The sequence below is a fragment of the Columba livia genome, chromosome 14, assembly GCF_036013475.1.
Source record: "Columba livia isolate bColLiv1 breed racing homer chromosome 14, bColLiv1.pat.W.v2, whole genome shotgun sequence".
In the NCBI taxonomy this organism is placed as follows: domain Eukaryota; kingdom Metazoa; phylum Chordata; class Aves; order Columbiformes; family Columbidae; genus Columba; species Columba livia.
In genome coordinates, this window is record NC_088615.1 from 11,837,770 (window position 1) to 11,862,341 (window position 24,572).

The following is a 24,572-nucleotide window of genomic DNA, read 5'->3' on the forward strand; positions in this document are numbered from 1 at the left end:
GGCTTAAGGTGGAATTCAGTACACTTACTTGTAATAAATGTATCTCTGTAGCACTGAACATGTTATACCAGCTTCTAAAATATGCACACCTTTAACAGTCTCCTCATTTTTCTCTGGCATGTCAGAAAAATACTGAACAAGAGTTTAAACCTGAACTTTACAGGCTGCCTAGGCTGGTGAATTATTTGTCCTTCATTCTAAATTACTCTTTGCAGTATTATTTCTGAATTGCCTCCTTTACCTTGTGAAGAATCAAGTCTAGCTACTTTTAGAAAAGTATCTAAATAGCTCAAGGAACTGGTAACAAGGACCCTTCTGACATCTCATCTTCCCTCCAACTGGACTTGGCTCTAGGACAAGAGCGGCTGGTGTCTGTGCAGCTGGAGCTGTGCTGGCCACAGCTGCAGGTGCTACAGCCCTGACAAGAATAATGGTTCACAGTTCAGATAAGCCAGAAAAATCATCCAAGGACAGTTTCTATTCAGGCCGCACCAGCAGATCTATAGAACACTGTAAACACTCAACCTAAAATTGTGATAATCATTGAGAATATCGCAGATAGTTTAAATATAGAACTACATTGCAGACTAATGCAGAATTTCCATTATTAGCATTTTTGTATGATAAATGAGAATGCTGAGTTTTCAAAGCAGCTGTGAAATCACACACATGACACTTAAATGTGTGTTTACTGTATATAATTACTTGTGGAAAAGAGCAGTTTTCCCTGGAAATTACCCATAACATATAAAGGTCAAAACATGAGCTGATGTGGAAATCTAGAATGTGAGTCACTACTACACTACTATAGTGGAAGGAAAACTATATCCATAATATTTTCCGTGTCTCTGACTGTCTAAATCTACATTGTGAATATGTAAAAGCAATTTCTGCAAAAGCTGATTTCTATTCTTCAAAGTTTATTATTCCTGGTACTTGGTTATATTAACAATTTCACCCCCAGATCTCTGATCTCACCAGTCGGTTCCATTCTTTTTGCAAGTGCTAGGCGGATTTTAAAATCAAGTTTTATAAAACAAAAGTCCACGGTTAGATTTATAAGTCTTATAAAATAAAGTCTGCATTCAGAACGAGTACTTCTGTAACAAAAATAAAGGGGAAGCAGACTTGGAGAAAACCTAATAAAAAAGGAAACGGGCTTTACAGGTGGAAATTACAACATGTCGCAGGCCTAACACACCATTTCATTTTTTTCCAGTAACTTTAACTTCCTCCATTGTTTACAAAGTGGAAATTGTAATCAGGTTCTTAATATTTTAAGAAGAAAAGCCAGGATTACAGTCTTCCTAGTCCTACTATTAATATAACCACGTTAAATGTGGTTATAAAAGCCACGTCCAGTAAGACAGTTCAAGCTATAACAGAAATAATTCTCAAACCTTCCAACTGCAAAGTTGTGCTGTCAAGTTTTACCCCTTTCTTCAACTTTTAATAGTTAAAGGGGAAAGCTCCCAGTTTAAGGACTAATATTGCCCAACACAAAGCAGATGCTGCTTCACATTATCACAAGGTATTAGCGCCTGACACTTGGTATTACACCATGGATGAGATGAACACTGTTACCAAACAGAAAACCCAAGAACTCAGATCTTTGCAACTGAAATTCATGTGTTAATATCTGCAGAAACACAATTAGAATGTAAAGGGTCTACAGTCAGCTTCTCCTAACCTCTTAATAAAAAAGTCTGGACAGCATTTAAGACATTTATATTAATTTAACCAAGGCCGTACAAAGCAAAAAATTTTCACATTTCCAAAATACTACAGAGTGACCAAGAAATAAACTATTACTCCTTTTAAAGTTGTATAACAGGCAAACTCCCTGTATAAATAAGAGGCTTAGGTATCTGCATCATTTTTTTCGACAATTCTTGTTCTCTATCGACACCTGCTGACCATTTCTTTAGAGCAGTCAGTGCTACTGAACGTGTCATGACTTTATGCACGTAGTCATTGGCCAAACCAACCTAGAATTCCAGATAGTATCAGATTTTTTCAATAAAGAATTTACAAAGTAGGTGCATGTATTTTATATATACATATAATTTTATGTATATATGTGTGTATATATGTGACTGTATATGTATACACACACACATATATATAAAATTGTAGTAATTGGACTGCTTACTGCTTATCTCTGTTGAAAGAAGTTTTCACACCAACTTCTTTGGTGCAAAAAAAAGCTCTCTGCTATTTCTGGCACTAATTAGACACATGGAAGATAAGCAAGTGTCCACAAACAAGTAGGAAAACGAGTCTTGCGTATTGGAATGATTTTCACTGTGACTATTGTCCAAGAAAAGAGGCCATGGGATCATCAGGTCTCTGACGTTTCATTCTGTAGGCTTCCATTTCCTCTTCTGTGGGCTCCCTGGTTTCATACTGGCTGTTGTATGGTCTCTTCCTCTCATCTAACTGCATGATTTCTTTAACCTGCAGAAGACGAGCCTCTTCTGCATTTAGTGCCTGAAACGAAAACAAAGGGAAAAAAACCCCACAATGAAAGTCAAGCAAAGGAAACAGTGAAAGTTTGTATTAGATTATAATATAATGAAAAAGCAGCAGGCAGAAAGGCGGGATAAGCAATGCACAACTGTTTGGCCCACCTACAGCACACTTCATTTTAGTGTTTAACAGAAAATGATGGTAAAATGGTATTCAGCAAATGAGATACTTGAATCTTTTTCCAATTGCCCAAATCAAGCAAGAAACTCCTTGGCTTTACCTAAAATGTAATCATGATCCAGCGAGCACAAAAGATAAGCATGTGATCTTTGTTTGTTTGGTAGGGTTTGTTTTGTTTTCTTTTCTTTTTTTTTTCAGCCAGGGTGAGTTTTTTTTTTTCAAATGCTTTTTAAAATACATGTTATCCCAGTCCTCAAACTACTACTGTTGTTCCTTCTTGCTGCTGAAACTCATCTGCATTTATGCAATGCTTTGATTAGCCATAGCTCAATGTTAGTTTCCCACTCTGAACACCCAGGAGCAGGCTCTGTGCTTGTGGAAGGGCTGCTCAGCAGCAGTGAGCAGACAGCTCGGTGGATGCATTTATTGCATCAACTGTGAGACCGGGCCCAACTCTGGGACAAAAAGTGTTAAGCTTTAACAGTGCCTTTGATCTCTCTGTCTCCAATACCCAAACCATTATGTTCTGCAATCTCTTGTATAGATCTACAGCTGTAATAGGTGTCTAGAAAGGAAGTGTTCTAAATCTTCTAAAGTAAGCCTTTCAAATCTAAATATTTATTGCACAGTTGCCCGAGAAATAGGGAATGTACTTTAGAACATCTAACAGCATTTTAAATTTGCTTTAGCTCAAAATTAGCATCAAAGAATACCACAAGAACTGCATGATAGGCTTCCTAAAGCTGATATTGTTGTAAAATACATTTCAAGTTCTTTTTGCCACAAAACCATTGAAGAATATTGTGTACCTTTTTAAGTTTTTCTTGCTTCTTTTTCTCTTCACCCTCACTATCTGAATTTGAGCTCTTCTTGTGCTTCTTCTTTTTCTTCTCCTTCTGTTTCTCTTGGTGGATCTGTAAGGTGGAAAACCAGCTACTGTTAAGATTCAATTTGCAAACCTTAGTAATGTTCAAGCCATTAAATCCCAAGCATTTATTAATGCTATTTGAGAGCTGAATTTTCAGTAGAGATGTTAATGATCTAATATTGTGGTCTAATAATTTTCAGATTCATTACGACTTAATTTTGTAGTTATACACATCTTCCCATCTCTTAAAATGCTGAGGAACAATATTTGCCTTCCTACAAAAGGGCAACAGCCTACCTCCATCAGTGTTTTGGGTTTTGTCATGTGCTCTTCCTCCTTGGGTTGCTCTTCCAGTAAGCTTGCTTCACTATTCTATACAACAGACAAGAGGAAAGACACCCATTTAATAAGCACATCTGAAAGGGGAAGGACAAAACCAAACCAAACCCAAACAAAAAACCAAACCAAGAAAAACCCCCACCGAAAAAAAAAGGCAAAACAGCTTTGAATTTAGGTAGGAAGATGAACACTTTTTAGCTCTTTCCAAGTAACTAACTAGGTCAATACTTACAGCAATTTCTTTCCCAGCTTCTCCTGTACAGTATGAGTACTTGACAAACGAGTGGCAGCATTTGTAACCCCACTTGCCTTCTTTCCAGTATGAACCCCAAATGCACTGCAAGAGAAGACAGCATAGCAGTTATGTCCATAATGACGCTCCTGCGAGAGACACGCTGCAACTTATTCCTCAGCTGAAATCCTGACACGTCAATTATTTAAACAATCCAGGAAGGAAAGTTATGAGAAATTCTTCACAATTTTACATGAGATTTAGAGGTACAGTTTCAAAGAAGAGAAAAGCAACAGGATGTGGTCAACTCATATTCAAAGTCAAAGGGAAATACAGTAATTTCCCCTTCAGTTTATGACTGACATTGCAACTGCTCAAAGTCACATTGCTACCATGACAACTTGCAATTCCTCCTTCGTAGAAAAGGTAGAGTGCCATAATTGAGACGAGAGAAATCTATTTGCTGTATTAAGTATATTGTACTGTATCCTACCAAACCTTGTTCCCTTCCAATGAGAAGGAATCTAATTTTTAAATATTGTTACATAAGCTAGGGCTTACTGTATGGTTGTTGATCTTTATATCCTCTTCATATTTAGAGCAAGCAATAGCTTTCTCTTGTCCTTTGATGACTGTTCCATGCCTCGAGTACTCCACGTAATCTTCTGTTTGAGCTAACAGCAGTTCAGCTGGTGGAGCATCTAGATGTTCTTGTCCCCCATACTAAAATGCAAACAGAAACGACATATAAGAGTTTTGAAAAAATTCCCACCTTTTATGTAGTTCAGCATACATTTCCAAAATGTCACCTTCAGTACCTTCTGACGGAGACTCAAGGAAGTGGGTGGAGACAGTTTAGTGAACAGTTAAGAGGTTAAGAGAGAAATACATTTAATCCCATTGCCATTGTGTTGTGGGTTTTTGTTTGTTTGTTTTTTTAATTGTTTTGACTTTTTTTTTTTTCTTTTTTTTTCTTTTTTCCCTGCAGGATTCCAACCATGATATTCGAAACAGGAAAACTTTTCAGCCCAAACCAAAAGGCTCTGGTATAACCAGAGCAGTACTTCCTGTCCCCCGTCAAACTTCTGCTTTTCACATTTAAGAGAAAAGAAAAATTTAAGAATAATTTTGGGAGACAGTTACTTGGGTATTTTACAAATTCACCACTTGTAAACAGTCAAAGAATTTTTTCAACCACTTGTATTATTAAAAGAAAGCCCAAAAACCAGAACAAAACGATCTGAATTCCCAATACTCCTACATACTGCTGTCAGATTTTCCACTGGAAAAATCCTGACAGTTAAGGGAAGAGCTCCCAAAAATTCAAAGAAATCCCAGCAGATTTTCAAAGGTTCCTATATTAAATAAGGAATATAACTGGTGAGATAGTGTGTATAGATATAAAAATATTCTTATAAATCTAAGTTGCTGAGAAGAGCTGATGCATTTTCACATAGGATTAGTAATCTTATTTGTTTGCCAAGACCCAGACTCCACACTCAATAGAATCCTTATCAAATAAAACCAAATGTCTGTTACCTTCTCTAGGATGCTTTCTTTCTGCTGTGCCTTGAAATCTTCTTTTTTCACTTTGAAGGATTTATAAAGTAGCTCTAATTTTGTAGGGTCTGCTTGAAGATGAACTTCAGAGCCTTTGTCATAAGCCTCCCAAGCAAACACTGTGTACACAAGAGGTTTCGCTCAATATTTATTCCAAATCTGACATATGCATTCAAATTATATTTAATTCTGTTGTAATTTGGAAAAAATCTTACTCTAAAAAGATGTATTTCTTTTTTTGCAAGCATTGTTAGCTTGTAAGTCCATTTCATCAAAAAAAACCCCAACCCCACTTACACTGAGTCTGTGCCATTGAAATGGTATCTCCAGTGTAGCGAACAAAGTTGTCACCTGCGTAACCAACTCTGCAGAAAGAAACAATATGATTCTTAGTAGTCAAGTAACGCTATTTCCTTTTAAATACAATCATGTAACAGCAAGAGGGAAGTAAAAATTTTGCTTTGTGTCCTGAGAGTTACGAACAGAAGGAGGAGCACTCAGCAGAATATATTGAGCCAAGGCTCCCTATGGAGCCATAAAAGTATTAGATTGCAACTTGGAATACTTGATGCCCAACATTTATAAGGAAACATCTTATGAAAAAGACCTGGAGCTCTGTCTGAGATACCAAGTGCCAAGAGTCAAGGTTGGATCCAATTGCACAATAAATATGCACAAATGGTAGATGATATTCTAGCATAGTGACTCTCAGCTTCTGGATTTGTGAATCTCTCCTGCCCAGGCCCAAAGCATTTTAGTGAGTTAAAGCCTGGTAACAGTTTTACTGCTCTCAGTTCCCTTTTGCACACCCCTTGAAGAGATTCACAATGAGTACAGGGAACAGGCTGAAAATCAAATCATCTTAACAATCCAATTTCCCCCTCTGTTCATCTCCCCAAAGCCACTCTGAAAATCTCAGTCTGCAATGCTATGGCAGAATCACAGAATCAAAAAACGTCAAATTATGACCCTAGAGAGAAGTGAAAGTATCTGCATCTAAAAAAAAATTGACTGGTACTATTCTAGCTGGGGGCAAGGAGAGGTGGAAAGAGCATTATTTGCCACCATTTAGTCACTGCCATTCTAGTGTATTACTGTATTCTGAATAAATATTTCTCCTCCCAGCCTGTCTGCTCTGTGAGTCCAGGGCACCGCGCAGGTCAGGGCGGGCTCACAGCTCAAGGGCTTGACTTGAGTTTTAAGTGCGACGGCCTCACCAGCAGCCAAAAGCCAGCCCCTGGCATTCTTCAATTAAGCTGTCTATCTAGACAGTGCCAAAGCTTTCAGACCTTTTCTATGCAGACTCCATTAATACAGGAGGAGCTTTTGCTCTCAATTCAGGCATTCAGATAGGTATCACAGACACTGTGGATTAGTCTCCAGTGCCAAACGCCTCCCAACAAAGAATGGATGAAGCGTAAGATTTGGTTACTGAAACACTTAAATATCGTTATTGTTTACAGGTATCACCACTAGATACAAGACAGTGTTCTAATCCTTGTACAGATCATTATACTACATGGTGTTCCATATATGCCTGAAGATTAAGGGTCAGTATTACTAAAATACTGATTTCATATACTAAGCCAAAAAGTGCTGCTAAATAAAACAATTTTTTCCATAACTGACTAGAGATTCACTTAGTAAAAAGACATACAAATAAGAGAAAACTATTAATCTCATTTTTAACAGAGTTTTGTTGAATACACAAGCATGATCCTGTCTGAACTTACTCATCTGGATTCTTGCCTGTATTGGCATATGGGTTCTCCCTCATTGCTCTCGTTTTGGGATCATAATAAGCAGAGTTTGGATCTAGATTCCTCAAGTACTAGGAAAAGAAAACAACACACAAGTTATCAGATATTCATGATTTTAAAACAACTGCAGTTACTACTGTATCCCCCAGCTCAGGTATTTTTAAAAAGTCTATCTGTTTAAAAGGACAACTTTGAGGAAGTCCTAACATGAGCAGGAATACACCTGAGAACAGACCTTAACCTCCAAACCCCAAGACTCATAGGCAAATCCATTAATAATTCAGGGTACAATTTTTTTGAAATTAACTGCCATGAATATATAAGAACATCTACATAAGAATTTTTTACTCACTTTTGCAATATCTTCCCGAATACGTAAATTTCGAACTGTGATACGCCTTTTAGAGTCAAAGTTCTGCCCAGGCATATCAATGTCATCTGCATATTTGTCTTCATCTTCATCTTCACTGTTATGATCTCTTTCCTGAGAAGAGATGGGAAACTTCTAAATAAAGGAGGACATTCACTCTAGAGGTAAGTACAAGAATCTGATTATAGTGGTTTCATTAAAAATTCTCAAATCCCTGTAGTCAAAAGTCAGTATCATTTACTTGGGCTTAAGTGTGCTGTGATGCTAGTGACATCCTAATCTAACATCCAACAGTTTTCAGAAATATTGTTAAACGATTTCCACTTCCTCATATAGAAACGGTTAAAAAAACCCAAACCATGATAACTGTGATTATATTAAGAAAACAGTTATTTGGGCAAAATGTAACACATATAAAAATGTACGTATTTGCCTGCATCTCTCAGGTTTGACAACCCACAGGAGTTAACACCAAAAACCTCTCTGTGAAATCCAACAACCTCTGCCCAAAAGAACAGGCAGGCAGTGGCATGAACCCAGCCTAAAACCCTTATGCCACCCTTGTTTCACTGTTCCACTAACTACAGGTCTTTTCCTCTGCCCGTGGTGTGATGCAGTGGGTAATCATCTTACTGTCTGGGAATTTGGTTCCTCTTCTCCCCACTGGTGTCTTGGGGAGTTCTGCAGCAAACAAAGAGCACGTCAGGAGAGAAGACAAGACAGTGGAGAGAGAAAAGGTGGCAGGGGGATAAAGAGCAATCAAAGCAGAGCTTGATGCAGGATGCAAAATACAGTTTACCTATGACACAAAACGCACAAAGATGACTACATAATGTGTTAGGGAAGCGCTTATAAGTGTCTCTATTACAGACACATGTTGGAGACCTCTTCACTGTATTCCCAACCGAATTTCAAAGACTTTGCAAGAATGGCAAATTTTAGAACTGTTTCTGTAATTTAGAGCTTGTTATTCCTTTGAACACTAATGGTTTAGACTAGAATATTTCATACCATGCAAATATAACCAAGATTCAACCCTGAAATCTTAAAAAATAATTGAGATACGTATGCAATATTTAGTTAGGATGGACAGGAATATTGTGCATGAATCAGAAGCAACAATTTAATCTGCAAAAACACAGCCAGAATTTATTTTTTTAACCTGCGGAGCCTCTAACCTGAGACCACCTGCAGATGGAAACAGCTGTTAAGTCCTGGAAGACTGACCAGCAAACTGGCCAGCACTGACTATGCAAAATGGCATCAGCCTTGATCCCCTCTATCAGACAGAGTTCTTATGTTTCAAACATACTTTTCTTCTCTCAGCTCCACTTTCTAAGGAGTAAGTATATAGAAGCCAACAATGTTGCCTTGTGGTGAAAACAGGCATCAAAAAGAGAAAGAATTTTTTTCAATCGGGAAGGTGGGTTGTGCTGGAGATTAAGTTCACTCTGCCATCTAGTGACAAAATGCAAGGCGACAACCTCTGGAAAATGGAGGTCCAATTGTATACAGTCTTTTGCTTGGTGTTTCCTTTCTTACCATGTTGATTAAAAAAAAACTACTTCTGACGAGTAGCAGTCTCTACTTTTTCCCCCTTCTTTAACCTTAAAAGATTATCAGCAGTGCCTTTTAAAATCAGAATTTTATATCAAAGATTATCAAAAGCATTGTCCATAATCTAAGAGGAGCTTGAGGAAGTTGAAGATGCAACCTCTGCAGAGTTATAAGCCAGTGGGAAATATATATACTCAGCCTTCAAATAACCAGAGACACTGTAAACAGTCATGGCAATGAGCGAAGAAGAAAGAAGTTTGGTTCTAAGACAAAGAAAATATCTTCCTATTCCTATTTATACTAAGCATCACTAAAACAATCCACAGTCACGCTGTAGTCACTACCTCAATGTTAGTCAGACATAACAATCTTTAAATACAAAAAAGCATTTCAGTTGGTAAACAGAACTACTACACGGAAAACAAGTTTTTCTGACTGAAAAGTCCATGTCATTGATTTTAGCAAGAACATTAATCACACAGATTTTTTGCCTAAAGGGGAAAACAAAACCATTCTCACTTGAAAGGAGATGCTTCAAATTCTTAATGAGACACAGAATATGCTCATGCTAGGATAATCTTTAAATAAATGAAGGGCATAAAGAACAATAGTAGATGCCATATAGAGAATAAAAGTATCAAGGAGCAGAAGTAACCTGTTGTATTCTTATCTGACCTAAACAAAAATAAATTAGGGCTTAGTTTACTTACCACTTGCTCCAGCTTTCCTGATGCTAACTCTTCCTGAAGCTTCTGGGCTTTCAGTGTACGTTTGGCCTGTGTATCATGAAAATGCATTTGTTTTAATATTTCCTTTTAATAGCAAGTACTTACCACAAGCATCTCTTCTGACTGCTGTCATTTAAAACGTATTCCTATATAAGGTTTTAATTCTCTGAATGCCTTTAAAAAAATCAACAGCCTAGAACTTCTCTACTCCTGTGCTTTACTCACATGGGTGTTTGAGCTTCAAGGAAAGGAAGCTATATATACACTAATCATTCCACTATTTTATGACACTGTTAAATAAAGCAGTTTACTAGAGTTTTTGCAGCTATGCCACTACTACGTGCATCCTAATTTAAGAAAGAGCTTATTTTATTTCAATAGTGCTTAAGAACATGTTTTATAATAGTGTCCTCATAATTTAGCTAAGAACTTCAGTGCTTAAGACACTTTATGACTGATGCTGTGAGCATTTATGGTTCACTCAGGAACTACCAAAGTCTTGCATCTAAATTGTGATTTTAAAGCAGCATGTAGTGAATTTTTGTGTGTGTTTGACATCATAGAAGCACAGAACAGCTGAAGCTGGAAGTACCTCTGGAGACCACCAAGAACAATCCCCTTGCTCAAAGCAGGCTTGCCTGCACAGGTTGCCCAACGACCATGTCTTGGCAGGTTTTGATCACCTCCAGAAACAGACTCCCTAGCCCTCCTGGGCAAGCTGTTCTGCTGTTTGACCACCCTTACAGTGGAACGTTTTTTTCTTGTTTAAACAGAATTTATTGTATTTCAATTTGTGCCTACTGCTTCTTGTCCTGTCACTAGACACTATTGAGACTAGTCCGGCTCTGTCTCTAGACACTCCATTAGACACTTATAGACACTGATGAGATCACAGGCAGCGTTAGCTTTCCTGTGTGCTGTAGGAAAACGCTGAGGGGCAGTCACTGAAGGGAGTAAGTTTGGCACCTTCTCTACCTTTGGAACAGGTAGTCAACACCCAGCCAAGCTAGTGAACTGGTTTTTTTTGTTTGAAAAAGTTAACACTGTCCACATGGATTTGGTGCATACAAAGTTACCTGCAGCAGCAAGGTGCTGATCTGCACAGACACGTACAGAAGGTCTGCTGCTCCATCATAGTAACAAAAAGGATTCATAAGTAAAATAACATGAATGGGATTACAAAATAGATATAGATTTACAGGCTCTAATACAGCCAGATAATAAATGCCTTTCTTGCCTGCCATTCAAACCGCATCTTGGGTAACAAATTCTAAGGCTCATCTATTAAAATGTAAGCAGTCTGGAGACATACTCATTTACTGTGCAGACCCATACTCTGTTGCCACTTCTGATCTGAATTTTCAGTTTAAGCGAAGTTTGCTGTCAAACACAGAATCCATCTCACTTTTTCATTATGAACACAGCACAAGGTCTAATACTAACAGTCCATGTAACAAACGTTCCTCCTCCCAGGCCAGCCAAACGCTGAAGCCTTCCCCAATAAACCAAAGCACCTACATACCAAATCAACCTTGGAATATTCCTCTACAATCTTCATGTGCTCTTCTGGGTTATAACCATTCCAACGATCTCTCTTTCCATCATAATCAAACATCAGTTGAGGCTGCACATATTCATCTGGCGCAATATTCATGCCTGTGTATTTTGCTCCAACTTTCCTGGGTCTCTGAAAGGAAAATAAACTGATTGGATCAGTCCATTAGACTAAAATATATTACTCAGATATCCCTTTAAAAACAGTATCAATCGAGCTTCTCTAAAGCCACTCTAATTCAGTGTTATAAGCCCGTGAACTGTAAATATATGCAATTAGTTCATTTCTGTATTTTAAAGTAGTGCAACTGACACCAAACCCCATCAATTTCTAACTATTTTCCACATTCAAGAAAGCAACTAAAACACAGTTTCTGGGGATGGCGTCTAGCTGACCTGAAACAGAATGCCACAGCGGCACTTGAGTTAAAGCAAATTAACACCAAATTAACACTTATTATTGCAGCGCTTATCACAACTAACAAGCAAAACCCTTGAAGAATGTCAGTTTTCTCCCTTAATTTTTCCTACCTAACACTTTATTTAGGATTTTTCAAGCCACTTTTCAATACTTGAAACCTCTTCCAAATAACTTTTTTCAAAACGAGTATTTTTTATTTTATCTATAGCTATTTTTCACTGAGATTACAATTCACATTGTTTTCAAAACCATCAAAACATCAACAAAAATCAAGTTTACCTCCATGCAGTCTTTCTTTTTGTGTGTCAATGCACCACAGTTCTCGCAAGCTCCTTTACGATACCTGGTTGCTACAGCATGCTAAACAACAAAAAACAAAGTGTTGTACAAACTTGTGGCAAGATTCATACACACGTTCCCAATAACTAACTCGTTTTTTTCAGTACAACTAAAGTGAGCGTGGTGTACTCAAACCCAGAACACAGATCTTGATTATTCCCAAACATTGCAACTTGCCTGCTGAATAAGAATTCCCAGCTCCTGTCTCCCTCAAAAACATGTAACCAGAAATTATTTCTTCATGGAATCAAACCAAATCTTTATTTTATTACATGAATATTTTGCATACCTCTTGAACTCCTCGTTTGTACCAGTCTCCAGAAGAGCTATACTGTTTCTGCTTCTCTGGCTGAGGTCTCTGATGCTTTAGTGTAGGTCTTTTAGAAGGATCTATGTACCATGGTACTGAGGAGATGTACTGAGGAATATGAGGATTGATATCTCTGGAAAAGATGTTGTGTAATAAATACACGGCACAGGGAAAAAAAACCCACAACAACTTGGCCTAACAAATAACTCTCCCATTAAAGTTCAGTGCTTTTCGCTTGATAATAAAATAATGAAGTTGTTACAATGTATTGTAAAATAACCTCTAATTCAGCTAGATAAACTCAGATTTCATTGAGATTTTGTTGCCACGCACATAAACCCCTGACTCCTAATCAAATATCTTATTCTCTACAATGTTACTGAACACAAAAATAGTAACATTTATCTTCCCAGATGCAATAAGCCTTGTAGGAGCAAGGGAGAGGGAACAGGTAAGCCACACAATCAATTTCTCCAGTACTACATTTTGGTCACTTTTAAAATACCAATTGTAAGCAGCCACATAGGTGGGACTTACCAGTACCATCAGCAGATCATGGTAGGTAAACACTTATCCTACTTTTTTTGAAAATATCTGTTTTCTGAGGATGACTGGAGTGTTAAAAGCCAACTCACAAAGTTCAACTATTTACTTCTGCAATGACTCACGTAGAAATCATGTATCTCCCTCATGATTACTCATAATCACAACAGGAAAAAAGACATTTTTAACCGGTAGCTTTAGAATAACCGTAGCTTTAATAAAGCTTACTTTCCTTCTTCATCCACTTCAGCAGGTGCATTTCCTAGTTTTCTTTGTTCTTCTAACTCCTTCTTCTTCCTCCAGTCTTCCCTTGTCATCTTCTTTGGTTCCTCCAGGTTCACGTCAGTTGACCCTCCCGCAGGAGTGCTGCTCACCACTGCCCCCGATGCCATTTTGTCTCTTCCTCTGTAACAGAAAAGAAGAGAAAGTCTTACAGATCAAAACCATCTGACAGCACAGATCTTCAGTGCGGTTTTGTATCATTCAGTTAAACCGGTAGTGCTGTATTATGCATTTTTGACACGTCTTTTCACAAAAATAAGCACCAGTGCTGAGAAAAGTATCAATGTTCCTTTTCCCAACCCACTGTGATCTATGCCGGGGACGAACAGCAGCAGCTCCGCACTCAGCGCCAGGACACGCACCGTGGGGCGGACACGGTCTCAGCGCTGTGGGGCCGCAGACGCGCCGGAGCTGCCCCGGGCCCTGCGCACCCCGCAGGCGCCACTGCGGCGGCGAGGGAGCGGCGGCCCAGCAGGGCCCGGGCCTGGCCCGCAGGGACGCGGGTACTTCCCAAAGCGGCTGCTCGGCGGCCGCTCCCCGCTTGGGCAGCCGATGCCGCAGCCGACTCGTCCCGCTCCCCCCGGCCCCGCCGCCCGTGTTTACCTGCAGGCCGCACCGCCGCCCCACAATGCACCGCGGTGTCGCGTCGAGCTGCCCCGCGTCACGGTCGCGTCACATCCAGGGGCGGTGCCACGCCGTCACCATAGAAACGCGGCGGCGGGGCTGTGGGGCGGGGCCTGCACTGGCCTGGCCCCGCCCACGGAACGTAATGGGCGGAGCCCTGGAGGGAGCAGGTGAGTCGGTACGGAAGTGGCGCCACTGAGCCAATCGGCTGCTGAGCGTTGATCGAAGGAGCCAATGAGCGATGAGGAGGCGGTTTAAAAGCTGCCGGCGGCCAGGCACGGTTATTCCTGAGGGGGTGTGTCTGTGCGGTCTGCGGCCCTGGCGTGATCTGGGACGGACCGAACAGAACCGAACCCTCAGCTCTGTACGTGTTGCTGTACTGCCCTAGCGCGGGGAGCTGCCGGTGGCCCTTGAGGTGAGCTCTTGGCTGGAAGGGTTAGGCCGGGGTCTCTCCTGAGTGCAGGCGAGTCCCTCTGGAGCTGTGACCTGGGAGGGTTAAACAAGAGGAGTGTTGGGATCTGTGGCTGTAAGTCTTGCTTGTGCTTAAGCTTTTTACTTCAAGTTATAGCAATTAAAAGAGGCCTTTTCTGCGGATCCGTATCGAATGAGGAGTTGGTATGTGCTGGCAGTGGTCAGCCCAGCTGGGAGCTGCCCGGCTGGCCCGAGCAGTGCCAGGGAGTGAGTGCTCTGACCTGTTGTCTCCCGTGGAGCTGGAAAAGTGCAGTGGTCTGTTTGTACAGGGTGTCCTCAAATGGCTTCCTTCTCTGGTGAAAAGATGTGTCTGCCAGTAAAATAACCGGCATTACTCTTGGCTGTTCAAGTACTACAGGGTGAGCTAAGGACTAAATTGCTAAGCTGGAAGATGTGCTGAGGAAACAGTCAAACACTACAAAGAAGTTACAAAGCAAACTGAGGGCATTAGCTCTCTCTGTGCAGTGTTGCTAGTGTTTTACTTTCTCAAACACATACAAGCTCCTTTGGGGCTTCAAGCCTACCACATGCATAAATAATGCCTTTAAGCATAAAGGGCTGTAGCTAAGCTACCATGAAATGGTGTGAAGTATGGGCTTGTTCTCCTGGGGATAAACACATAGCAACTATGTTGTCTTCAATGTGGTTTGTTTAAAAAGTGTTCTATGGTGGGAGAAATGCCAAGAATGATTTCATCTTTTTCCTGTATGGGCTTTCCAGAGTCATCTCATCAACAAGAAGATGGCAACGCTAATCTTTACTGATCAGGAAAACGGTGAAGTTGGTGCTACCAAGAACCAGCGAAGACTCCCTTCAGTGTCCTGTGGGTATATGTTACTCTAAGCCACTGGCAAATTGAGCAAAGTGCATAAATTGTTTTGTTAGTCACTGTTTTGAACAGTAGTAGTTTTCTATTCTTATATGTACCTACCTAACAAATTCTGGTGAGCTTATCAATTACTACAAAAATAACTCTGCTTGTATCGTATACTTACTGAAGCAAGCTTTAGGGTTGATACTATATTGATATTTAGAGTGCTAAAGTTTGCTTTTTTCCCCCTCTATTCCACAGCAAAAGTCTTCTCTGAAGGAACTCAAGTTAACACTCCACTTCCTAAAAAAACCATTGGTACTTCTCCAGCCACATCTCACTCTGTCAGAAAGGCTCTTGGAAATGTGAATGGAACTGAAGGAGTCATGACCAAGATGGAAAAGATAAGACAGAAAAATCAGGCTTGCACTGCAAACAAAGTGAGTACAACACACTTCCACAGGGGTGGAGAAAATGCACTGTTTATCTAGTGTTGTGGCTTAATCTTGGCAGGCAGCTGAGCACCACACAGCTGCTGGCTTGCTCCTGCTGCAGTGGGATGGGGAGAGAGTTGGAAGAGTAAAATGAAAGCTCTTGAATTGAAATTAACACAATTTAACAATATCAAAAACCAAAACCGACTTCCCACCACTAGCTGACTGATGCCTTGCTAGTCTATGTGCAATGGCAACCCTGACGAACTTCCCCAGCAGTTTTCATTGCTGGGCATGAATGTTATATAGTGTGGAATATCCATTTGGTCATTTGGGGTCAGGTGTCCTGACTTTCTACCTCCCAACTTCTTGTGCACCCCCAGCCTACTCACTGGTGGGGTTGTGGGAAGTGGAAAAGGGCTTGATGCTGTGTAAGCACTGCTCTACAACAGCTAAACCAGCTGGGTGTCATCAACACTGTTTCCATCATGAAACTAAAACATGGCATCATGAGAGCTACTATGAAGAAAAATAATTGTTCACATGTTAAGTATCAGAAGTTTCATATTATGAGCCTAAATGTTTTAGTGCAACAACTTATTGCTACCGTATATAGTACTGCACCACATAAACTCAACTGAAGCATTTGCCTGTCTCCAGCTTACTTGAGTTAAAGGTGTTAGAATTCAGTCATAACTGAGGACTGTATGGCAGTGTTCTCTTCTGTAACTTGTATAGCGCGAGAAAGCCTCTACAAAGAAAAATTACAGTAGCTCAAGTAATGTGACTTTCTCTTTAAGATTGCTGAAAAGTCTGCTGGATTAGAAAGCTGTGATGCAGTGGCTGAAGAAGAGTGGCCAGAAATAGAAAATATGTTTTCTTTTGATCCTCAAGGTAAGAACTATTGGTGTAATTATGAAAGCCTGACTGTTTGTTTTTGTAAGTGTTAATCTTGTTGCAAGACTCTGGCCAAGCTATTGTGACAAACAAGATAACACTGTTTTGCAACAGTCCTTTCTTAAACAGAAGGGTGCTTACTACTTCTGAAATACCATCTCATTCTTCTTTAAATATTCTGGCTGCAGTAGCTGTGTTCTAGATATGTAGTAGTTTGAGTCCATTATTGTGGTGGCAGGAAACTAGTTCCAAATAATCACACTGTAGCATAGTGGCCACTAGTAGACCAGTATTCAAAGGAATACTTAAGCAGTATTTAGGAGTATATGCCAAGATAGAAACTTGCAACTGAAGAGATTCCTGCTGCTGTAGTATAGAATAGCTATAAAATAGCTACAAATATATGTACATAAAATGTTAAAAAAAATAGCTAAGATTAAACTTCTAAAGCTGTTCTTAGAATATCTGCAATGGGCTGTGCTATCATAATCCTTCAAAGCATGTCTTTAAACCATCCAGTTCATGTGGGAGTGTGCAAAAACTACTGTACCAAAGACTACTTCAGTGTTGGTGAAATATATATGCTGTGCTTGATTAAGTTGACTTAGTATAGTGAAAGAAATTACTAAAAGCTCCTGTTTTACATTAGCACTAGACTAATCTTTTGGTAAGTGTTAGTGTATGGGATTTTAGGGACAACTAAGGTGTAACTGCAAATACCTCATAAGAGGGGACTGTTGGATTGTGTTGGTTTGGACCTGCTCCCACTTCATTCAATCTAGAAGAATTTGCAGCTTCCCAGACTACTGCTTCCACACATAGCTGCTAACTTAGTGTGTATTTCTTAAACAGACTTTGAGAGTTATGATCTTCCTGAAGAGTACAAACTAAGCAATATCAACCTGCGTGGTGTTCCCCTCATGATATTTGAAAGGACATATGACAAATACGTGAACATGGTTCCTTCCCCTGTGAAGACTGAAGAGTTTTCACAGGAGTCTAGTAAGTGGAAACTTGGCAAGAGTTTCAGTATGTGCAGTGCTCATCAGTGGTTTGGGAGGGAAGCTATTTGGCTGCAGTAGTGAACTGCCACTGTCCTAACTACCACAATAGTGCTCTAGTATCAAACAGCTTTTGGTGTATAGTCAAGCTGAATTTAACTGGTCAATGTTGGTAGCACAGGTAGTAGTCTCAAAGTGATGTTACTGGGCAATCACAGTGTATTGATAACTGATCAGTTAGGCGAGATTGGCTTATGCAATCAAACAATATTTCCCTTAGTCATTCAAGAGGCTATGCAAATCCACTGGGAGCTAGCTTATATTAGAGTATGAATTCCAGGTTTCTTGAAACTGACTTGCTCTGTTTCTAACTTCCAGACCTGCTACAAGCAACTGCTGACTTCCTTGCTACCCTGGATGAGATCATTATTGACATGCCACCTCCGTTATGACCCCGGAACCTTCTTTACAGGCACTAATTGAGTTCAAATGTCATGTAATTCTGTAATTTAATAAAGGCTAACCTAATCTGTATAATACTGGACTTGTCTATTTTCAGTAGACCCAAGATGTAGGTAGTGAAAGTGTTTTGAAAAGAAGGCTATCTGACAAGCAATTAAAGCAGAACCTAGATACAGTCTTCCTTAGATGCTTAATTCACTGTCATGACCCATATACAGGAGTTAGTACCTGCTGACTAGACTACGTGGTCATGATAGGTTAAGAGGCTCTTCTGACCTCACTGTTTACCTACCTTTATTCTTTACCCATTAAACATGCAAGGATATGTAACTACTTTGTATATGTACTGTAAATCAAGTACTAGAGCTAGTGCTTTTCTGGCATTTTTCCATTTTCAAACTTCTTTGCTCTTCAGAGTGGTTGTCTAAGGTGGTATACATTGGATTTGTATGCAGCTGTAAGCTTCTTTTGTCACTGCATTATGTGGCTCTTGCTGCCAGGTGCTCCCTGTGCTCTGTGAGGAAAGGCTGGTGGAACCTCATTCTTCAAATTAGGAGCACATGGGTTCAATAATCTTTGCTTTTGTGTTGTAATGGCCTCAGCTCCTGCTCTTCATCATGTAAGACAAGTCAGTTGTAGAGGTGGTCAGTCTGCACTTAAGTTAAACTTCTTTTATAGTTCTTGAGCAGTACTCTGATCTCAGATTACAGCAGCCTGAGCTGCCCTCAGCTTTTCGCTCATCCTTAACATGAATCACAATGCTGTGTCTGTCTTCTGGTCAGCTGCTGAGGCAGAAGGCCCTTCTGTCCTTCCATGATGCTCCTGAGTTCTGAACAGGAGGAATTTGCCATGCCAGATTTACATTAGTACACTGTGTCACTACATAACCAAAGCAGTGGGAAAAACAGCTTTTCAACTCTCACAGTAGTGTCTGAGGTAACAGATGTTTTAATGATTACAAGTTGATTAAAGCTGAAAATGCTCTAGCTTAAGGGATGGGGGTGAGCTTGGTGTGGGTCTGTGCTGCATCCCACAGCTCTGCTTGGAGGTGTCTGACTGCATGTGGAGATGGGATGTGAATGTGTAACCATGTGCCTTTCATACTGTCTGGGAAACCTGAAAATGTAGGCAGTAAAGCAGCCCTGTTTTCTGACAGGTTGTCTGGTGTTCAGGTGCTGAAGGGAATGTATTTGCTGTGCTCATATAAGGAAATCCTTAATGGGCAGAGAACACCCATTTTCACTGTTTCCAGTTTTGGATGTTGCCTCAAGACATTTCATTTCCTGAATGCTTTTTTGCTCATCAGGAGGTAGATGCGTGTTTTGGGAATTGTCCTGTTGCAAATTCTGCCATTCAGTCTCCTAGGACTAGAAATTTGCTGGTTTTGAATCATCAGATGTGATGAAGTGAAAATGGACACTCATTCCATTTCTTCCTTAAACTTGTCAGAGTATCAACCAAAGTGCTAAATTGTAATGAGTTATACAATTGCTTGTCTTCACTTAATCTCTACTTTATTGTCTTTCGTTTGAAGCTTCGAAGAATTCAGAGGAATATCAAACTAAGCAGAAAAAAAGATACAATTAAAGACGTTCTGTATAGAGATTCCAGGTTTTGGCTGATCCTTAATTGCATTTTAATAGTTTTTGATTCCGAAATAACTTGTCCATCTCAGCTGAGAATGAAGTTTGATGGGTACAGTCTACTAGCCACAGGAGCTGAGCCATAGTAACTAAAAAGAGAGTGACAAAATGCATCTTCCTTTGTCTTTTTGCATTTACCAGTTCAAAGGAGCTGGGAGAAAACAGTCCAAGCACAATCTTACAGAAATATGCCTGCAACTGAGGCACTGAAACTGGCTGCATAGTGCCATCGTGTGGCTATTTGTTGTGCAATCACACAGGTAAAAATTGATATTTGAAACACCAGACTAATGGTATGAGGTAGCAGAAACCTACTTTTCATATGTTCAAACAGCCAGCTGGTCTGGAGGGAGGCTATAGGTCTTTGTATGTGTTAAGGAAGTTTATCATGGTGAAAATAATCCTTTTTTTTCATTTAAAATATTCACTGTGATCAAGCACCTAGATCTACTATTTGAACCTCTGGAAATAAGTTTTTTTGTGCCATATCCACATTCGTATACAGGCACACATGTCAAAACACTTCAAGAATGTTTGCTAGTGATAGGATTTTATACCAAAATGGATGAGTGTTTGTATAATGTTTGTAAAGGTGATAATTGATTCAGACAGATCTCTTGGTACTGAGAGACTTTGATCTTGAGTTTTAAAAACTTGTTATTTGTGGGGACAGTGGAATGGGGGTGCAGAAAGCACAGTGTGAGGTGGGAATATTGCTGGTCTGTCTGTATGAGAACGAGTGCTGCTGTGGTGTAGAGCATAAAGTAATAATGCTAGAATACATTAAATGAATTCATACTAGTGTAATCTTATTTTAAGTCATTAAATCCTTTCAGTCTAGGGGAAAATAAACAGCTATAGGTTTTGTGTAATTTCCTGCACCCACTCCCAAGTTCCTTCTGTAAAATTATGAAAGGGTATTTTTGGTGCAGAGGAATCTTTTCTGTAGTATCCTTTTTTTTTTTGTTTCATCTGATTTTCTACAAATAGTGTCTTGTAGATGCTGGCAAGCCATTCAAATTTAGATTGGAGTAAAAAGCAAGCAAGGCTTTCGAGATTTTATCTGTAGATAGTAGAGATGAGAAGGCTACATTTCATCATGTAGCCCGTCTCTGAGCCAAAATGGGAGTGTTGCTAGGAATCTTGTGTATGGGATATAAATCTGTATTCAGTAAGACAATGCAAAAATCAGTTTTCTTTATACTACCACTACAGCTAATTATATTTAGCGTTTAAAGAATGATTAGCTTTTTAAAATGTTGGCCAGGATCCTTTTGACTTAAAAGACTAAATATATGCTGATGTCCAATTTCAGATAGATCCTTGACAAAACCCAGAGTTAAAGTATCCATAGCAGATTAAGTTACCTGCAATTTTGGTTAGATGTCAATTCTCACAGTTTTAGGTGACTGGGAGTATTTTTGTTTCCTATACTAGTGTACCTAATCTGGTGCTTTTTGTCCTCATTGGGATTTCTGGTTAATTCAAGCCCAAGATTTTGCTTTTACAAAGCTTTATTTTGTAAACCTTCATCAGAAAGATTCATTTATTTCAGCTAGCTTTTATTTTTCTCTGTTTCGTGGACTTTTTGGGGCTGAAGGGAAATGCCTGTTCCTGTGACTTGCAGGAGAACAGACCTCTGATGAGACTTGATCTCTGGATTGAGATTCCTGCCTACAGCGACTTGAGGAGATCACAGTCACAAAAGCAGAAGACAAACCTTTTTAGCCTCGGAGCTGCAAAACCAGCCAGTGTCAGCCTGCGAAGCCCTGGCTTCCCGGGACGTGGGGAGCCTGGTGGCTGGGAATTTGTCACCGCTTCATGCCATTTCAGTCAGGTGTTAACACTGACTTCTGCTGGTGAATGAAAAATCAACTGCCTTAACTATTTTAATGTCAGTAGAACATACACAGCTTTTTACAAGTATAAAGTTTTAATTTCTGTTGGAGTATCATCAGGAGTAGATGCAACTTGAGCTCAGAATGGTGTCTGAACACTACCCTGCACATCAGAAGTCCTATTTAAAACTGCTTGTAATACTTTGTTTTTACTTGCTTGATTAGTTTATGCTTCCTGTGAAGATCTGAGATATTTGGGATTTTAAATGTGTCTGTGGTGAAAACAAATGCTCACCTGGTGGCTTGTTCTCAGTTTGAGTGAGCCTTAATAAGCCAGCATAACTGTGTACCATGATTGGGAAATCTGGGTCATAACCAAGTACATGGAGCAGGTACCTTTTTGGTTATCACTCTGTAAAGCATGTTTGTCAGCATTCCGGCTGCAAGAATCACTTTAAATCCTTACCCAAATTTCTGTAAGGAGAACTTGGAGATTCATATAAAAATAATCTCTTAGCAGGCTGAGTAAAACTACTTCAGTGCACATCAAATAATTCATCCTATTTGTAATGTTCTGGCAGCGGGTGGCACTATGGTAACAGCATGTATTGTGTCTTCTCTCGCAGCCTGACAGCCGCGCTGTGGTGGTGTTTGCCTTTGGTGCTTCATGAACAGTGCAGGTGTCTGTGATGGCTTTCATCGCTTGGTTAGTGTGAAATGGAGGATAAGAGTCAGTGCTAAAGAATTCAGTGTGCCCTTACCCTGTTGACTACAGGGAATAGTATATCAGCCAAGGGTGTTTTTATCTTTTGTTGTTTAAAAATAACAGAAATGAAGTCTGGAAGCAACTGGGCTCTCTAGGGTTAGCAAAGCTAACTGTAACTTTTAGTTTCACTGTAGTTTTATTAGTGTTAGTGAAGTACTGTATATACAATAATGTCCCTCTAACTAGCCCCAAAGTTGTACTCAGTGTACTCCAAGAGACACAGGCACTGATTAGATCAATATGTCTATAATGAGGTTTATATACACAATATGTATTTAACAAGTGTTTTGGGATCTGTGCAAGCGTGTATTTTTGCATAGAACTTTTGCAAAGCATGTAAGAAAAGTATAAATGATAAATTTACTTCTAATGGCAATTTGGGAGAAATTAAAAGCATGGTGAGCCTGTTGTGCTTGAATGACCTAGGAAACTAGAGGAAAAAGTTACAAAATGGCCCTAATGTGTATTTTCTTGCAGTCAGATTATGAAGAATGTCACGATGAAAAAGAAGTGCGCAAACAACTTACTGGAGTGGGTGTTTTGTGCTTTTTAACAGATGAGGGAATCTTTCCCAGTTAATCAAGTTGGAGGGAGGTTCATGGACCTGAAAGCATACTTCTAGCTCTAGATATAGTATGTGTTGTGGTTTTGTGTGTGTGCTGTCTGAATTATTTCCATAAGCTGTATGGAAGGTGGAGCCTTTGGAGGCCTTCAGAGGCTCAGGCTGGGCTTCCTTTGACCACTTCTGCTCAAAATCTATAGCCAATGGGTAAAAGTATTTAATAAACTGGCTCTGTGATACAGAGGGACTTAAGTGAATTGCTACAGGCTCTAGGAGGAGTGATTCCCTTCCTATTAGTCAAGGGAGCTACAGCCTGCCCAGTACAGCGGCAGTGCCCTGGCCATCTGCCAGCTCAGGTGCCCATTGCTGTTATAAAACGTTCCCAGGCAGAGCACTGTAAGATGATAAACAGCACAGCAAGCAGTGAAAACAAACAACAGCCACTGAGAAGCACTAGACTCTGGTATACAGTAAAGCAAGCAAGCCCAAGGCATGTACACGAGCAATGACAGCTATAAATTTGATCTAGCACATTCCAGTCAAACCCGTTGTCTCGAACCATCTGAGCTCCACACTGGGCACCAAAAAGGACTGTTGTGGTGTAACTCCAGCCAGCAACCAAGCACCACAAAGCTGCTTGATCACTGCCCCACATCAGTGGGGTGGTGCGAGAAGCAGAAAAGGCCTTGATACTATGTAAACACTGCTCAGCACAAATCCAAAACACAGAACCATGCTAAATACTGCGAAGAAAATTAACTCTATCGTAGCCAAAACCAGCACAGTCATCCTCATAGCCAACAGAGTGTCGCAGAAAACACTGATTTCTAACTTAAGAAAAACCTTTATTACCTTGCCATCCTCTGAGGCATGTTCTGGCAGAGCAGTGCCCAGTTTAGATGACCCTCGTGCTTCAGGTCATAACTGAGGTGTTTTGGGGCTGAATATTTTCCTCAGGAAGCCAACTCCTGGAGAAAATCTCTGACAAACAGCTGTTTTTTGAGCTATTTAAACATTCAGAAAAGAACCTTTTACATGCAGGCATGTGGTTTGGCTTTATGTATATGCATTTGGTTTCATTTTCACCATTAACCCTGAGCCTCCTTGATAAAAATGTCTTTTGGAGCTAAACAGCCTTTCTTTGAGGCAAGAGTGTATTCCCAACTTGACAAAAGGTCCTGCAGGAAAAAAAAAGCATGGCTGGGGCAGCTCCGAAAGTGAATTTAACCTCATTTCCTCTGCATAGCAGTCCAGAGGTAAATCATCAGCATAATTAAAAATGACCCTTGGGGTACATGCTGTAAATCCAGCCTTTTACAGCACTGCAGCCTCAGCTGAGCCCTACCTTCACATGGGTGCTCAACAATCCTGTATGATCTGCTCTGGTGTTTTCTAGAGACCAGATCCTGCATCTTCTGCTCGCTCTTAACTCAGACGAAGTTTCCATGAACAAAACTTTCAGAAAGCACTGAGCAAAAAGAACCAGAAGTTTTAAAAGTGCTGCAGTCAGAAGTGGGTAATTACAGCTTATGTGAAGGTGTCCAAAGCTCC

At 40.0% G+C, this 24,572-nt stretch overlaps 2 protein-coding genes across 4 annotated transcripts; one reads left to right on the forward strand and one right to left on the reverse strand.

Annotated features, from left to right (window-relative positions):
- Positions 1–903: 903 nt before the first annotated feature.
- Positions 904–14,264, reverse strand: SLU7 (SLU7 homolog, splicing factor). 3 transcript variants are annotated; one of them, XM_065030040.1, is made up of 16 exons: positions 14,116–14,264; positions 13,459–13,635; positions 12,667–12,820; positions 12,318–12,398; positions 11,586–11,750; positions 10,046–10,111; positions 8,412–8,459; positions 7,761–7,892; positions 7,382–7,479; positions 5,946–6,013; positions 5,628–5,767; positions 4,650–4,811; positions 4,089–4,193; positions 3,815–3,889; positions 3,459–3,563; positions 904–2,490 (listed from the first exon to the last, which is right to left on the reverse strand). In XM_065030040.1, the coding sequence occupies exons 2-16, from the start codon at positions 13,620–13,622 to the stop codon at positions 2,311–2,313; spliced, it is 1,743 nt and encodes a 580-aa protein (XP_064886112.1). In that variant the 5' UTR covers positions 13,623–13,635; positions 14,116–14,264; the 3' UTR covers positions 904–2,310. The 3 variants fall into 3 exon arrangements, with proteins under 3 accessions (XP_064886112.1, XP_005503566.3, XP_064886113.1); XM_005503509.4 differs by lacking the exon at positions 14,116–14,264 and adding an exon at positions 13,875–14,104; XM_065030041.1 differs by lacking the exon at positions 8,412–8,459.
- A 49-nt stretch (positions 14,265–14,313) lies between these two features.
- Positions 14,314–18,287, forward strand: PTTG1 (PTTG1 regulator of sister chromatid separation, securin). The gene is made up of 6 exons (XM_005503510.3): positions 14,314–14,551; positions 15,328–15,430; positions 15,680–15,858; positions 16,653–16,746; positions 17,602–17,751; positions 18,129–18,287. Exons 2-6 carry the CDS (start codon positions 15,349–15,351, stop codon positions 18,200–18,202), a joined length of 579 nt encoding a protein of 192 aa, XP_005503567.1. The 5' UTR covers positions 14,314–14,551; positions 15,328–15,348; the 3' UTR covers positions 18,203–18,287.
- Positions 18,288–24,572: the final 6,285 nt, after the last annotated feature.

Bases quoted from the DNA above. Each gene is read 5' to 3' on its own strand.
- SLU7 (XM_065030040.1), bottom strand. From the start codon at position 13,622: ATGGCATCGGGGGCAGTGGTGAGCAGCACTCCTGCGGGAGGGTCAACT. The intron at 8,460-10,045 runs GTAAGTAAACTA...TGTTTGCTGCAG, and splicing joins CAGGAAAGCTGGAGCAAGTG to AACTCCCCAAGACACCAGTG. The intron at 7,893-8,411 runs GTAAGATGATTA...ATCTCTTCTCAG, and splicing joins AGGAACCAAATTCCCAGACA to GAAAGAGATCATAACAGTGA.
- PTTG1 (XM_005503510.3), top strand. From the start codon at position 15,349: ATGGCAACGCTAATCTTTACTGATCAGGAAAACGGTGAAGTTGGTGCT. The intron at 16,747-17,601 runs GTAAGAACTATT...TTTCTTAAACAG, and splicing joins GTTTTCTTTTGATCCTCAAG to ACTTTGAGAGTTATGATCTT. The intron at 17,752-18,128 runs GTAAGTGGAAAC...TCTAACTTCCAG, and splicing joins AGAGTTTTCACAGGAGTCTA to ACCTGCTACAAGCAACTGCT.